General features: G+C 43.3%; 1 protein-coding gene across 2 annotated transcripts in view; it reads right to left on the bottom strand.

Annotated features, from left to right (window-relative positions):
• Positions 1–12,835, bottom strand: part of AHCYL1 (adenosylhomocysteinase like 1) — a 39,612-nt gene extending 26,777 nt beyond the window's left edge. For both annotated transcript variants that reach the window (XM_036849119.1, XM_036849129.1), the window contains exon 1: positions 12,433–12,835. In XM_036849119.1, the coding sequence (XP_036705014.1) occupies positions 12,433–12,552 (120 nt within the window). In that variant the 5' untranslated portion in view covers positions 12,553–12,835. The remainder of the gene's footprint in view (positions 1–12,432) is intronic.
• Between the last annotated feature and the right edge of the window lie 1,240 nt (positions 12,836–14,075).

The following is a 14,075-nucleotide window of genomic DNA, read 5'->3' as shown; positions in this document are numbered from 1 at the left end:
TTTATCAGCGTTTATTTATCCTGTGCAGAACAGTGATGGGGGAACTTTTCTTTCACACACTAACACTTAGTATAATTAGAGAACATGCCCTTAAATTGAGAACATTCTACTAGGTTCCTTTCTCAACTGTGGTGTACCACTCAAACACTACCCACTTCAAGTCACTTACTTGCACTTTATAACATGTCTGAAAGATCTAGTGAGGTTGGATTTTTCCAATTCAAAATGAGCTATAAGTAAATTTGGGAACCTCCCAGTAAAATTTTTAGATAAAGATACATTTTGTCATTGATGCTTTCCTACTTTCTGGTACCACTTCTCTGACTCTGCTACAACTAAAAAAAAAGTTCTTGTAAGGTTATTAATTTTATTGAAGTATTCTGGACTTAACTGACATAATATGTGATTATTATGAATCACACTATTATGTGATTATAAACTGAATCTTGGTTTCATATCCATGGTAGACATTATATAAAGTACTCATTTAATGAACAAAGAAAAAAATCCTGGCTATATGGTTTTTAAGAACAGTAGAATTTTCCCAAAAACTCAACAGTAGGTTTTAACTATATAGCTTCATAAGCTGAACAGAACCTCAAAATAAATCTAAACAGACCCAGGAAGTGAGGTCCGAAATTCCTTTGATCATTTTAAAGGGCTTCTTTAGAAATAGAAAATAAAGATAATTGGTCGTATGATTATATTCTACTAGATTAGGTAGCTTTGACTTTAATGCATCATTGAGCAAACAATGAGATGTCTTTTATATTAAATAGCAGGTTGTAAGGTTTCACAGCAAAATAGTTTTTCCATATGCTGGAGAGCAGTTACAACTGGAACCATCTAGAGCCTCCTGGCCCCTCTGGGGAGGACTGTGAGCACTGTTCTCTAATGGGCTCTGAATTCATAGAAGTTTGGCCTGGAAGGCCTTGAGTACAGCACTTATTCAGCAACCCCTCAATGTGGGTCTGGAAAGTTCTCCTTAGACTTAGGCAGAGAAACAAGAATATCCCTGTAAAGACCACCTCAAGAGGTCTTGGCCTGTGGTTATACTAAAGGCCAGATTTCAGGGAGGTAAAGGTAGAACTGGCATAGAACTCTGCAAGCTCGTTGTGCTCCAATCTCTAAATCTGGCTGTGTCTTTTCTACATAATTCTTTCTCCTGTTGCCCCAAATGAAATTTCATTCATATTTCTGTAGTACATGTTACACACTGTACTAACTCTGAGGAATGGTTCTGCCATTCATTCAAGTCAAACACCAACTTTTCTAGGGATAGAGACATACTAATATTGGTATAAATAAAGCAAAGCCTTATCTGCCATCCCCTTTTTACCCTAACGTCTATTTGATAATAAAGCAATAGTGACAGACCCCTTCAGGACTAAAAAGGAATCTTTTGTCTGGGTCTCAAATCTATTCACTTTGGCTTAAGGAGGAAACTGCTCTCCTGGCTACCTGGCTTACCAGCTTAGTTAACTGTCTTTCTGAGCTCTGCCCGTTTTTTCCTATCATCTCTCTCTGATCTTTACTCTTTGGCTATTTCCTCAGTCCCTCAATCAACTCCTTCTGTGATTTTCTATGTTTTGAAGCCAGAATTTCACTAAAAAGTCCTCTCATGATCTTTATAATTTTACTATCTTAATCCAGGAATTCACAATATAAATTATCATGTTAAGGAAATTCTCATATTCTGACCTGATTTTTAATCTATTGAGTCCAAGAAGCTCAGCCAACCAGAAACTAGAGATGGGGACAGAGAGTCAAAATCATTCTTGACATTTCAAAGAGAACACAGACTAAAGAAATGCTATTGGTTTAGTGGAGGTCTAGCCATTCCTTATACTTTTTCTAGAGACACCCTTGAGTTCTTGGCAAATTGCCTTGGCTACACAGATGAAGAAACCACAACCCAGTCCTGCTAGGAGATAAAATGCCCATACACCCAAACTCATGACCTTGCTTTATCCCAATCACGACATTAATCAATTCTCGGCAAGCAAACTGTCTAGGTTTTTAGCCTGGGATCCATGGATGGGCTTCAGGCTGCCAACTCCCCCTTATATGCAAATTGTTACATATATGTAATTTTTCTGGAAGATAAGCACAGCTCTGATAGGGCTCTAAACTCCAAATAGTCGGGACCACTACACCAGACTCACATGACCCAAATAATAACCTCATAAGAATGTAAATGCCACAGGACAGATATGGACCTTTGTCTTGTTCACTGATGTACCCTAAGTGGCCAGCATAGGTCCAGGGACACAGTAGATGCTCAACCTTGAGTTGACAGGGATGCATGATTTCTGGTTATGGCTTACTCTGTATACCTTGGAAAAGAAGAGTAAGTATAGGCTATTTTCAGGACCTCTTTTATGGGGCACAAGATTTCCCTCATGGCCAAAGTCATCTGAGATAGGTGGTGGCTGCATTACCATCCAAATAGCAGATTTCACAACAATTTTGGCTAGCCTTGCTAGATAATCTAAAAGAGTGGTTCTAAATCTGGGCTCTCTCAAGTTTAGCTGAGAAAGCTGTTCCAAAATGCAGATACCATCCCATTTTCCACCTGCCCCTTACTCTCAACCCCTCCCCATTCTGATTAAGTAGGTCTAGGTTAGGGACCCGGTTACGAATATTTTGAAAAAGCTCCCTAGGTGACTCCCTAGCTAGCTCCCTAGCTTTTATTCCTTCCCACTCCATGAGGAGGACTGATCTGAGACAATCTAAGCAGGATCTGAAAAAGCAAACACAAGCACATGGAGTTTACCAGGCTCTTGATAAAGTGACTCAAGGAACACAGGGAACAAATGAGTTAGATAGTCTTGTACAGAAATAAAACAAATAAGGCCAAGGAAGTAGAAAATCTGCTTTTAATACCAACTCCATCTATCAGCTACAGACAATCATTCAGATGGATCCACAAGGGTTTAGGAGAGCATGACAAAGAGCCTGTCTGAGGAAGAGAGACTGTACTTTTACAATGGGTTTGTCCAAATTGGCAAGGTGCTCTCATTCCAAACATGCCCAGTGCTCAGCTAATCCCCTCCCTGTGAAGTCAGAAAAGAATGTGCAGAATTCTGAACCCTCTACTCCCCAAATAGGAGGGGTTCCTTCTCCTGAATGCAAGGGTTGAAACTAATCCCATCAACTCTCCACTCCTAATTACAAACTAGAGAAATGAGGTGCCTCTCAACATAGGTTCTCTCCTTTTTTAATTTATTTTTGAATTTTATTTTTTATACAGCAGGGTTCCTATTATCTATTTTATACATATTAGTGTATATATGTCAATCCTAATCTCCCAATTCATCCCCCCTACCCCCCCCCCCCGGTGCTCTCCTTCTTAACCTTCCTGATTTGTAAACATTCTTTACTCCACCAAATTAAAAACCAAGCCTTTTCCAACCTCAATTAATTCTCAACTGGCAAATAAGAACAGAAACCACCACCAGAGTAATGTTTCCCTCTGGGAAGTCCCGGGGAAGGGGTGCCATAGGGTCAGTCCATCCAGTATGCATTTTCCTTGGACTTACACTTAGAACACCATGTTCTCAACCAGCTTGGTCTCTTCTCTGTTACAAACCTGAAGTAAACAGATTCTACAGCAGCTACAAGCCTGTTACCAAGGCCACTGTATTGATCAGTATAATTAACATTCACAATTCATCTAGTCCAGCATGACAAGCCAGCTGGGCTATTCTCTATAAGAGCTGAACACTGGGAATCTTCATGTCTTGCTTGCAAAGAAGTCTGGTGCTCTGGACACTAAAAACTCAAGTACTGAATTAGAGGCTGGATGCCACCTGGCCACCCACAGGAAACTGAATTAGTTACCGGAACAACTGAACACATTTGCCATTTCTACAAAGCACAGACTTCTACTTCCAAAGCAGCAAAATTCTGGAGGTCCCCCATTCCCCTGAATCCTGCCTAGGTTACATACTGTGGGGAAACAACCTACACAGAATTCTCAGTGCCAACCAGAGCCCAAGCTCCTGATTAGGGCAAGCACTGGCCCAGTTCCCTGAAGATTGTGACTCTGAAGAAGGTGTGTTTCAAAGACAAGGGCACATATAGCTTTTGAGCACTGAGCTCAGCCTTTGGTGCAGAAGAGGCAGCCAGGGTTGCAGAATGAGAAGAATCAGAAGTTTGCTCAGCACTGCCAGGCAGAGCTGTTGTTTATTACTTTTAGGATTCCAACACAGATTCCAAAATGAAACTGTTCAACTCATCACTGGCCCCCAAATCTCAAACACCCTAAGAGTAAGCTTAAATCAAGAGTAAACCAGGATACCAGTTTCAACTGTGGGCAGTGTCCCTAATGCTAAGGGTTTAAAACTTGGTGGGAAATTCAAATTACCCTTCCCATTATGTCATAAGGACACCTTTAAGCTTCTGGCCTACTGCCTTGTGGTTCTCATGCTACTGGGCTAAGATTCTCAAATCTTAGCCCAAAGATTCTCTTACCTATTTCTGGCATTATAAAGGGATCTACGAAGCTGTTAGAAATTCTCATCAATTTCTCACCTGCAGTTCTTGGTACTCCGTTATCACTCACGTGGGAGGGGGTCTAAGTTAGAAAAACAACACTGGCCAGCTGAAGGGGAAAGTGAGCCAAAGCCACCATGTGAGTCCAACTCACTTCCTCCTAGGGACAAGCATCTCAAAATACTTTACTCAGTAAACAATTATTGTATTATGTACCAGGCCCTACATACTAAACATATGTATGGGATATGATCCTTGTCCTTAATACTGCTGGTCTAGAGAAATCAAATGAAAAGTAAGATTCAGATATCACCGTCAGTCTTGAAAACAGTCTGAGAAGTACTACATTGAAATCAAACCTATTTCTGAGAGACACAGAGGAGCAAATTATTTTGTTTAGTTTTGATACTCAGTCTAGTGAGTCCCCTATTCTAAACACTGCTATGGAATCAACTCTGGAGATTTAGGGGTACCAACAGTTCCTATGAGAGCAATGGGGCTGAGATAGTACAAAAACTCCCAAAAGTTGCTGAAACGCTGGTTTCAGTATGCATAAGCTCCTCAGCTGAACCCTCAAGGCACCGATAATGAGTCTCCTGGGAAGCTGAGGAGCATCCCAAAGAGGGGGGTGAAAAGAACACCAACAACCTCAGCTTTGTTCCAAGGACAAGCTGCAAGCTGGCAAGTTCATCTCAGCTGTTTCTTGATCTGTAAGGGAGAGAGATACAATGGCTTGGAGGCCTGGCCTTCTAAATCAGGGCTTTTAAAGCCAGGATCCAGAGATGAGTTTCAGGGAGTCCCACAAATCCTCTGAAAGTATAAGTTTTTGTGCTCCTGAATTTTGCCGAGGAAAGAACAGTGATTTTTATAAGATTTTTAAAAAGGGATCTGTGACTCAAAAGATTAGGAACCACTGTTCTGGAGTCTCTAATCCAGTGACTATCTCAGGAGCATTCCCTCACACTGGCAAAAGAGAAACCTATTTATCTACCTTTCACACAGATTTGTCTACTTATTGACCTCCCTTCTGAAGTTAGCAACAGAGGCGGGGGTGGGGGTGAACTTTGAGAATTCAAAGAGAATAGCTCTTTTCTACATCTCCAAAATAAAGCTAACTGTCATGAGAGCCCAAAAAGGTTTTCCTTAAAGCCTTTGAGTAAGGATACAATGTGGGGTGGTCAAAGAGGGCAGAGCAGAATCTGTCCTATTGACTTTCCTGACAGGTCTCCTTTTTGATTTCAGGATCCTAAAACCATAATTGGAATAGGTCATAGCCCAGAAACTTTGACTTGCAGTCAAGCCAGTCCTGGGGTAAAGGGAAAAAGTCATTCCCATTATAATACCCATGGAAATCTGTCCTTCAAATGTTCACCTTAATACAATTAATAAGTACTAGAAGAGTAGGAGCCATTTATTAAAAACAGAACTTCCAAACTCCTGACATTGCTCAAAACACAGTGGTATGAACAGCTTCATTCAGGAGGCCAAAATGAATGGAACAGGGTTACACTCATCTGCTCCAGGCCTTCAGCCCCTTCATTCTGCTACTCACCGGTTCACCATCCAGCTCACAGAGCTGCACACACTGCAGATCAGCACATTAGCATTTTCCTTGGCACCTTGAGCACATAGGCGCAGTGGGATTCCACTGATGCCACTGTACACACACAGGCTCAGGAAAGGAGACAAAAATACATAAACAACAGGGCTTGCTCTAGCTGGGCAGCTCTTCAGATTGTAAAGAACTAAACCTGAGGCAGGTCCAAGATGAACAGCATGGAACAGTGAGCAGTCCCAAACCCCTCCCGTTTAAGCCTCACTGCTAGCACACAACTAAGTACAGGGTGTCCATTTTAAAAGAACTGAACTGGTTTGGGCTGGTAAAGGAGAACACTTTAAGCCCATTAAGCCCTAGAAGTTAAGTACAGAGGCACATTAGCTGAGGCATTGGGGCTTTCAAGACAAGAAAGCAGGAACATGCTTTGCCGTCCTAGATTTGTGGTTCTGTCAAAGTGCTTTCCCAATCTCTCCCCAGCATTCCAAATAATACCTTTCACCAGTAGTTCATTACACTGATTTATTCTGTGTCCTGTTTGGGTAGTAAATGATTAAGCCCCACTGTATATTGCTAAGCAGTACCAATCATTATATACATTCTGAGATTAAGGCACCTGACTGTATCCTTTAGAAAAACTGAACAGAGACAGGAACAAAAATGAAACCAGTATGAGTGTTAACAAAGGCAAAGGGTGCTCCACCCTAGATCTGTAATTGCTATGGAGCAAAGGCCACACATTTCTGCAAGAGAAAATCAGTTCCACGTAATTAAGAGCAGGCTGTTTAGAGCAGAGAGAAACAGTACCTGAGTGGGTGTGAGGGAGTTGGAGTACACAGGGCTGGGATCTGAGGGTGACTATATACAAACATAAGGTCACAGCTCAGATGAGCCTTTGGAATTGTTTCATGTGATTCAAAGATTCTAGTTTGGAAAGACTCCCAAACTATTGCAGGTTGAGGAAATAAACTCCTGGACTCAGGCTAATGTCCGACAAACGCCCACATTCTATGGGTACACTGTGCATTATGGGGAATGAGGTGGGGGAGTGGTCAGGTAGAACACATCTCATTTCTATCACAAGCTCTAAACTCTCCCACTGTCTATGTACTTCCTGGAAATCAACAAATAGTCTAGTGTTCAACAGGCATAAGCTCTACATAAAATAACATTTTTGTCAGGGAAATTTCCTGTTGAAAAGATATTCCAATAGAAACATCTTTGTTTTGGCTCTTTGAGAATATTTTGAAATTCCATATAAAGCAGGGTACTTTTCAGAGTGTAAGAAGGCACTCATTGACTAGCATGCTGGGATAACAGGCATAAACCTGAATTGTACCAGGTAAACCAGGACATATGGTCACTCTAGTTATAAAGGAGTAAGTACACTAATTAGTATTTACTAAATGCTAGTCTCTTCAACAATCTTGTAGGACTATCATTATTCCTCATTTCACAGGTAAAAAAATGGAGGCTCAAACAGGTTAAGTCACCCAGCTTGTCCAAAGGTCACACAACTTTGAGAAGGTAGAGGCTGAAGGTAAACCTCACTCCACAAATCAAGTGCTTAACTTACATCATACTACTACTCCTCCTCACAGTTTTAAGAATAAACAGGGGGAAGTTAAAGAGGTCTCAGGTAACAGCCAAACAACAGTGGGATAGCAAGAGAACTACCTGAATGAGTCAAAGGGAAATACAGAATCAGAATAGAATTCACAATTCGATGTGAATTTTAACTACTTACCACATGCAAGACACCGATAGTGCTGACAAGAACTGGAAGGAAAATTTGTGGTAAGAATCTGTCTTTAACTTTGGATTCTCGGATTTCAGGAAAAAACTCTGGTCTATGCAAATGCACTGTTCTTCATACATGAGGGGGATGCGTCTGAGCCACCACAATGGGATGTATTCTGAATTATTACACCCAGTATAAGGTTGGCCCTTCTTTATAAAATTTTAATATTCAAATTTCCAAACTTGAGAAACAGATAGGTATAAATGATTGTCCTTTATTGGCCAGTTCCTTTAAATAACAGCCCCAAGAGAGCATTAAGGTGCTTATTTACAGATTATAACTACTTGAGGTGACAGAGTAAACTTTTAGGAGTCACAGGCAACTAAAGATCTACATGATTCTATGTATCAAAATATCTTTTATAAACAACTTTACAAGAATATTATATTGGGTAACACACACTGGATCCAAATGATACCCTCCTGATGAAACAAAAGGTACACATTTATAATCTTGCCAGCAAGGTATCTAGACAATGAACAGATTTCTGTTACAAGTTAAAAATCTAAAGGAATTTACAACAAAGTAATATGGAAACTGTGCCTAATGAACTAAACAGAATCAAATAAGAAAAAGAGAGGTAATCAATATTTGGGGAGAAATCTAAAAGAGATAGGATCTTCTTACACCTCTGACTCCTGTTCAAAGACTGGCACTAAAACAGTAGTCATTCTAAAGAGAAGTAAGAGATACTAATGATGTGGAGAAGATAGGAAATGTCAACCTATCAAATCACTTCTCAGTGAATCTAAGAAGTACAGGTGTAAATTCTATAAAACTGCACCAAGAATTAGCCATAACATAATCCTGATAAGAAGAGGATCATCCTAAACATCTAAGCATTACCACTAGGTCTCTACCTGGTATGCTTCCTAAGTCTCAGCTGACCCTTCTGATGAATTACTGCTATATATGCTTTCTTCAAATATATCCTACAACCAAAATTGTTCTGTTGTGTTCTTTTTCTCCTTTCCCCTATTGTGCTGGTGGTAAAGGTCTGACTGTACAGATCCTAGGTCAAATGCCTAATGTATCACTCTAGAAAGTCACCCCAAATGTTCAAAAGTACAGATGCTCTGACAGACCTTCCAGAGAAACATGTCTATCTTACGAGGTTTCATCAACAAGCTTGGGTTTACTCCATGAAAAAAAAAAAAACTTGACACAATGTCAATTTCCAAAGGCCCAAGGACAAATATCACAGCTGTAACACAAAGTAGCAGAAAAAGAGGGATAAATACCCAGTTATGATGGGGAACTAGCTGACTTATTTGGTTTGACTGATAACTGCCAACATTAAACAAGGATTCTCTTCAGTTGTGGTACAATGTACACCGCCCTTACAACTCAGGGACTCCTTTTCTCTCCCAAATCTTCCTGGCAATTCCATCTGAAAGTGATTGATTCCAATCACCAGTGACAGTCATGAACAAGCCTTAACAGGAGAATCAATACTATAGCTATTAATACTGTCCTGTGAAAATTTCCTTTAGAACTTACTATCAGCAGAAGTTGTCTCCCTGAGGAATTGGTGTGAATTTCCCATGTCTGCTAATGAGACTATAATTCTGATTCCTTTTATCCTCTGGCTCCTAGGAAGCTTAGAGTTGCATGTGATGATCAGCCTCGTCCACTGTCTTAGCCCTCAGGGTTAACAATGTTTTTTTCCTTTTTTCTATAGTTTGGACTTCCCATCTATATTGTGTGTGTCCTGTGTTATAAGCCATCTCAAATGCTCATTAAAGACAGGGAGTGTAAGTATGCTAATGGACTTCTTTTTAAAAACCACTTTTGCTATCTTAGCTCCCAACACACACCTATCTGCACTTGCTCCAAACAAAAAGCACTTATTTGGCAGATGAGGAAACTGAGGCACAGAAGCTCACTTGCTCAAGGTGGTACCCATTTAGTTGGCTTTTTGACACTCAGATCAAGCTCTGAATCAAACCAAAACAAGTCCTATTATCTACACAGTACTGTGGTAGATCCCAGGGCATACAAAAAGGAGTAAGTTGTGATTATAGTTGAAGAATCTTGCTATCTATGCTTTTAATTGAACGACATCTAGTCTATCCCAAAGTGAATAAAACTTCACTAGTTACAATGGAATCTGATCTGACTGAAGACCATCAAGGTCACCCTGAGGTAACCTATAGTCTCCGACTGGCACCAGAAATGTCCTCATTTCCTGAGGGGCCTCAGGGCTTGGAATGATCCAAGGATTACTTGGTCTAGATCCACGCTGGAATCCTCACAGGCAAAGGACAGCACTATTTGAAGAGGCCTTTTCTCACACCATTCAATACATGCCAAGATAAAATTTTTTCCTCTTACTTTGCTCATGCTTTCTCACATTATCAACACATGGCAGAGGTACAAAAGTGACTTAAGTCATTATGTCCGATTCAGCTGAAGTTATGAAAAAACAGATTACTTAGGACTTGCAATGTGACCTTGACTAGTCCTCAATCAACTCATTAACTAGATAAATGCGTTTCATCATCACTAGGGGAAGGGTAATTAGTCATCATAAAGCACTTTAATACAAAGTGCTGTGTAAATACTAAACAACAAAGCTCAGAAAGAGCAAGATTAATAAGAAACACAGGGGTACATTTACCAGCAAATGGAAACTTACAACAGGGTCTTCCCACATTCCTGGCAGAGACCACTCCTTTCAGCTAACGGAATATGAGTCTCTAAAATCATTAGCACTTGGCCTGACAATAGTTCACATTAGCAACATTTCTCCTTGGAAGAAAAGAAGAAAATTTATTCCTGGTAGGCAGCCATAAAGACATCTCAATTACTAGTTAGCCAGATGGACAATTACTATTTGAGTACCTACTATATGCTAGGTACAGAGCTAGGCACGAGGGATACAATGGTGAACACAAGTCTCTGCCTTTATGGAGTCTACAATCTACAATACAAACTTTGTCTTATTAATAGTGGCACCTGCAGAAACAAAGCCTTACTAAAATAAAGGCAAGTAAGAAAAAAGATGCCTAATCCCTGAAAAACTAGACAAACAATAGGCTAATGGGGAGAGGAAGAGTTCAGGGAATTAGGTTACCAGGGATTTCCCATTCTTTCCCCTAACTCATCACAGGTAGTATCCATATTCCATTAGCTTATAAAGACTGTGACTTTGTCTCCACATAGTGCAGATTACAAAGGTTTACTGCTCCAACAAAGCAGTTAGCTGAACTGAGAGCACTAAAAATAAGGTCAGTCAGACTTCTTAGAATCAAGGGATCTTCTACAAAGTTTTTTTAGGCATTCTATTGGTAAGACCTAAATTTTGTGGGAAGACAGAGCTAAAGCACACAATGGTGACCTGTCTTTTCAACCCTGCATTTGATTTCTGGACTGGTAGGTTAATTTCCTTAAAAGAAAAAAAAAAAGCATCTCTCCCACTTATGACAGCTTACCTAGTTCAGCCTGAAGAACTGTAATTATTCCTGCAAACCTTGCTTTGTGCAGCTTATACAAGCAGTGCATCCCATCAAACATTGCAGGAAGAGATAGCCTTGAAACTCTGTCTTTATATAGGAGGGAAATATTTATCCAGGTTCTTAACTGGTTTCAGAAAGGTCACCTCTCTGCAAAGGTTCTCTGGTCTACTGTTAACTGGGTACCAGTTATGTAGAAAATCAAGATGTGTTTGGCAGCAAATGCTCAGAAAGCACTAGGGATCCCAATTCCACCACTCAGAGAGCTGGTGAGATTAAAACCTCCAAAGGCTGCCACTTAATCTTCCATAATAAGAGAATTAGAAGGATGTCCTTTGAGCTCAACCCACAGCACAACAGACTAAACCTGTTCTGCCTCAATAAGTGCAGTAAAGAATGAGCAATCGTTCCTTACCACCCACCCCTCCAACCCACCCAAGCTCCTTTCTCAAGGGATGCCTAAGTGATTTATTCACATGACTCTACGATCAACCTGTATCCATGACAGTATCTGCTGTCACCAACCTCCAAAGGTTAATTTCTTAAATATGTCGAAACTAGACGACCACAGAAGATAAAAATCACAGTTTTCTTTTCAATTTCATGCTGCCCTCATCGTTTTCACCTGCATAAAAGAGCTAGCTCCACGCATTTTTTTCATCTTGCCTCCAAGATCGCACGCAGTTGTTGGATAAGCCGGCCACTGCTCCCAAAGAAGCACTATCAGATTTTCACACTCACCTGAGAGGAGATTTCCCGTACACCCTCATCCCGAGACTGGTCACTGGGGTCACTTCGTTCACCCCCTCCCACTCCCGTCTTCGAGGCCCTTCATCCAGGAAAAGTCAGCCGCAAATTTAAGGCCCGGCCCTGTCGGGTTTCGAAAAGATCCCGGAGGACTTGGGCCGAGGGACAAAGGAAAGTGAGGTCAGGGTCTGCCTTTCCAGCTCGGGATAGGCCTGGGGCCGCTCACCCTCCACCCCTCACACCACCTCCGTCGTCCCGGGTCCCTCAAACCTCGCCCCTGAAGTCCCGAACTAGCTGGACCCGGGCCCGGGGCTCGCTCGCGCCCCTTCCGCGAGGCCCCGGCCCGGACCCCCGCCGCCACCCAGAGCCCCCCGCACCTTCTTGGGCGCCTTGGTGACGGTGGCCATGAAGGAGTACTTCTCGGCGTCCTCAATCTCCTTGGCCTGCTTCAGCTCCTCCCCGACACCGGGCAGCGGCATCGCGTCAGGCATCGACATCCCCCGGCCGGCCCGGCCCGCGGCTGACCCGCCGCCCCCGCCTCTTTCCCTTACGGGCGCCCGCCCGCCTACCCGCGCGGCACCCTCCGACACGCGCTCGCCCACCCTCCTGCCGGGGCCCCGCGCCGAGCCGCGTCCGGTGCTGAGGTGCTGGGGCCGGCGCCTCGTCCGCTCGGCGGTCCAAGACAGCCGGACAGCGACGGCAGCGACAGGAGCACCCGAAGCAAGCAACGCGGAGCTCCGACCGGCCCGCGCCACCACCTCCGCCGCACGCAAACACGCACGCAAAGTAAGGGTAGAGGGCGGTGACGCCACGTCGAGTACTGGCAGCGCCCGGCGGGCAGGGGAGAGAGGCGGGGAGAAACGGCGCTCTGTCATGACGTCACCACTCTGGACTGGGCCGCCGAAGCCACCCCTTTTTCCTAGCTCGCTCTTGAAGAAGCTCCAGGGGTGAGCCGGGCCCTTTGTACCGCCAGGTGGCGCCATTAGCCTTGTGAGCGGCGCGTGGTTCCTGCAAGGTTGCCGCGGAACTGGAGGGCCTTTGGACTGCGGGGTTCCAGGAACGGCCTCAGAAGGGCGTAGGGATGCTTGTGAGCGGACCAGAGCCCCACACGATACAGCCTACAGCCAGTCCTAGGAAGCTTCCGGGGCCCGAGATAGCCCACTCACTCACTGCCCCCTCCCCAGACCCTTTGAAACAGAAGCCCCTTCCCAAGAGGCAGCGTTTGCCTCTTTGACACCGTAACGGTGGGCAGAACAGACCCAGAGCAGTGTGGTTTCTGCACAACTCTTAGTGACCTCCTCCACCACCGTCTCCGCTGGGCCTTGCTTGTTTACAGGACCTTCGTGCCGCAGAGCTGATGGGATAGGGCTAATGATGGGTCAGAGGGTGGAGAAGGAGGGGTGGGGAGGGGAAGAGAAGTCGTCGTGTCCCCCCCCCCCCCACTCCGGATCAAGCATTATACTCTAACAGCTTCCAGGGCCGCACCAGGGTATTCATGGACTATTCACGTGCTATTACTGGGCCCTACTATGTGCTACCCCTGTGCTAAGGCCCTGGGTAGTACAGATGTGTGTAATACATTTTATGTTTCGTTAAGCTTTAGTCCAGCTGGCAAGGCAATGTCAGCTAAGGTTGCTTGTCCTTTGACGTTCAAATGACATTGGCTCAAATTCCCACGTCCTGTGGAAAGTCCAATGCTCCCCCCCTTCCCTGATTTCTGTGAATTACTGGGGAGACTTAGATCTTTCAAGGTTACCTCTGGCTCTAGTTTTCTGCCTCATCTAAAGCTTTAGTCACTCTTCTGGTCTTGTGGCTGTTTCTTTAGTTCCTGCTGTCAATTCAAATATGGAAAACAGTCCCTTCTGCTTTCAACCCGCACCCCTATTCCAAAACAACCACAAAAATAATGCCGTAACATGTAGCAGAACTTCTAATGAAGTTTTGTGGGCCACAGGGGAGAGGTTACATCACACCACAAACAATTTGAAGTCACATTTCTGAAATGTTCTGAAAAGTTATT

The sequence above is a fragment of the Balaenoptera musculus genome, chromosome 1 (genome assembly GCF_009873245.2).
Source record: "Balaenoptera musculus isolate JJ_BM4_2016_0621 chromosome 1, mBalMus1.pri.v3, whole genome shotgun sequence".
Lineage (NCBI taxonomy): Eukaryota > Metazoa > Chordata > Mammalia > Artiodactyla > Balaenopteridae > Balaenoptera > Balaenoptera musculus.
Note: the sequence above shows the minus strand (reverse complement) of the source record. Positions and strands in the feature narration are given on the sequence as shown.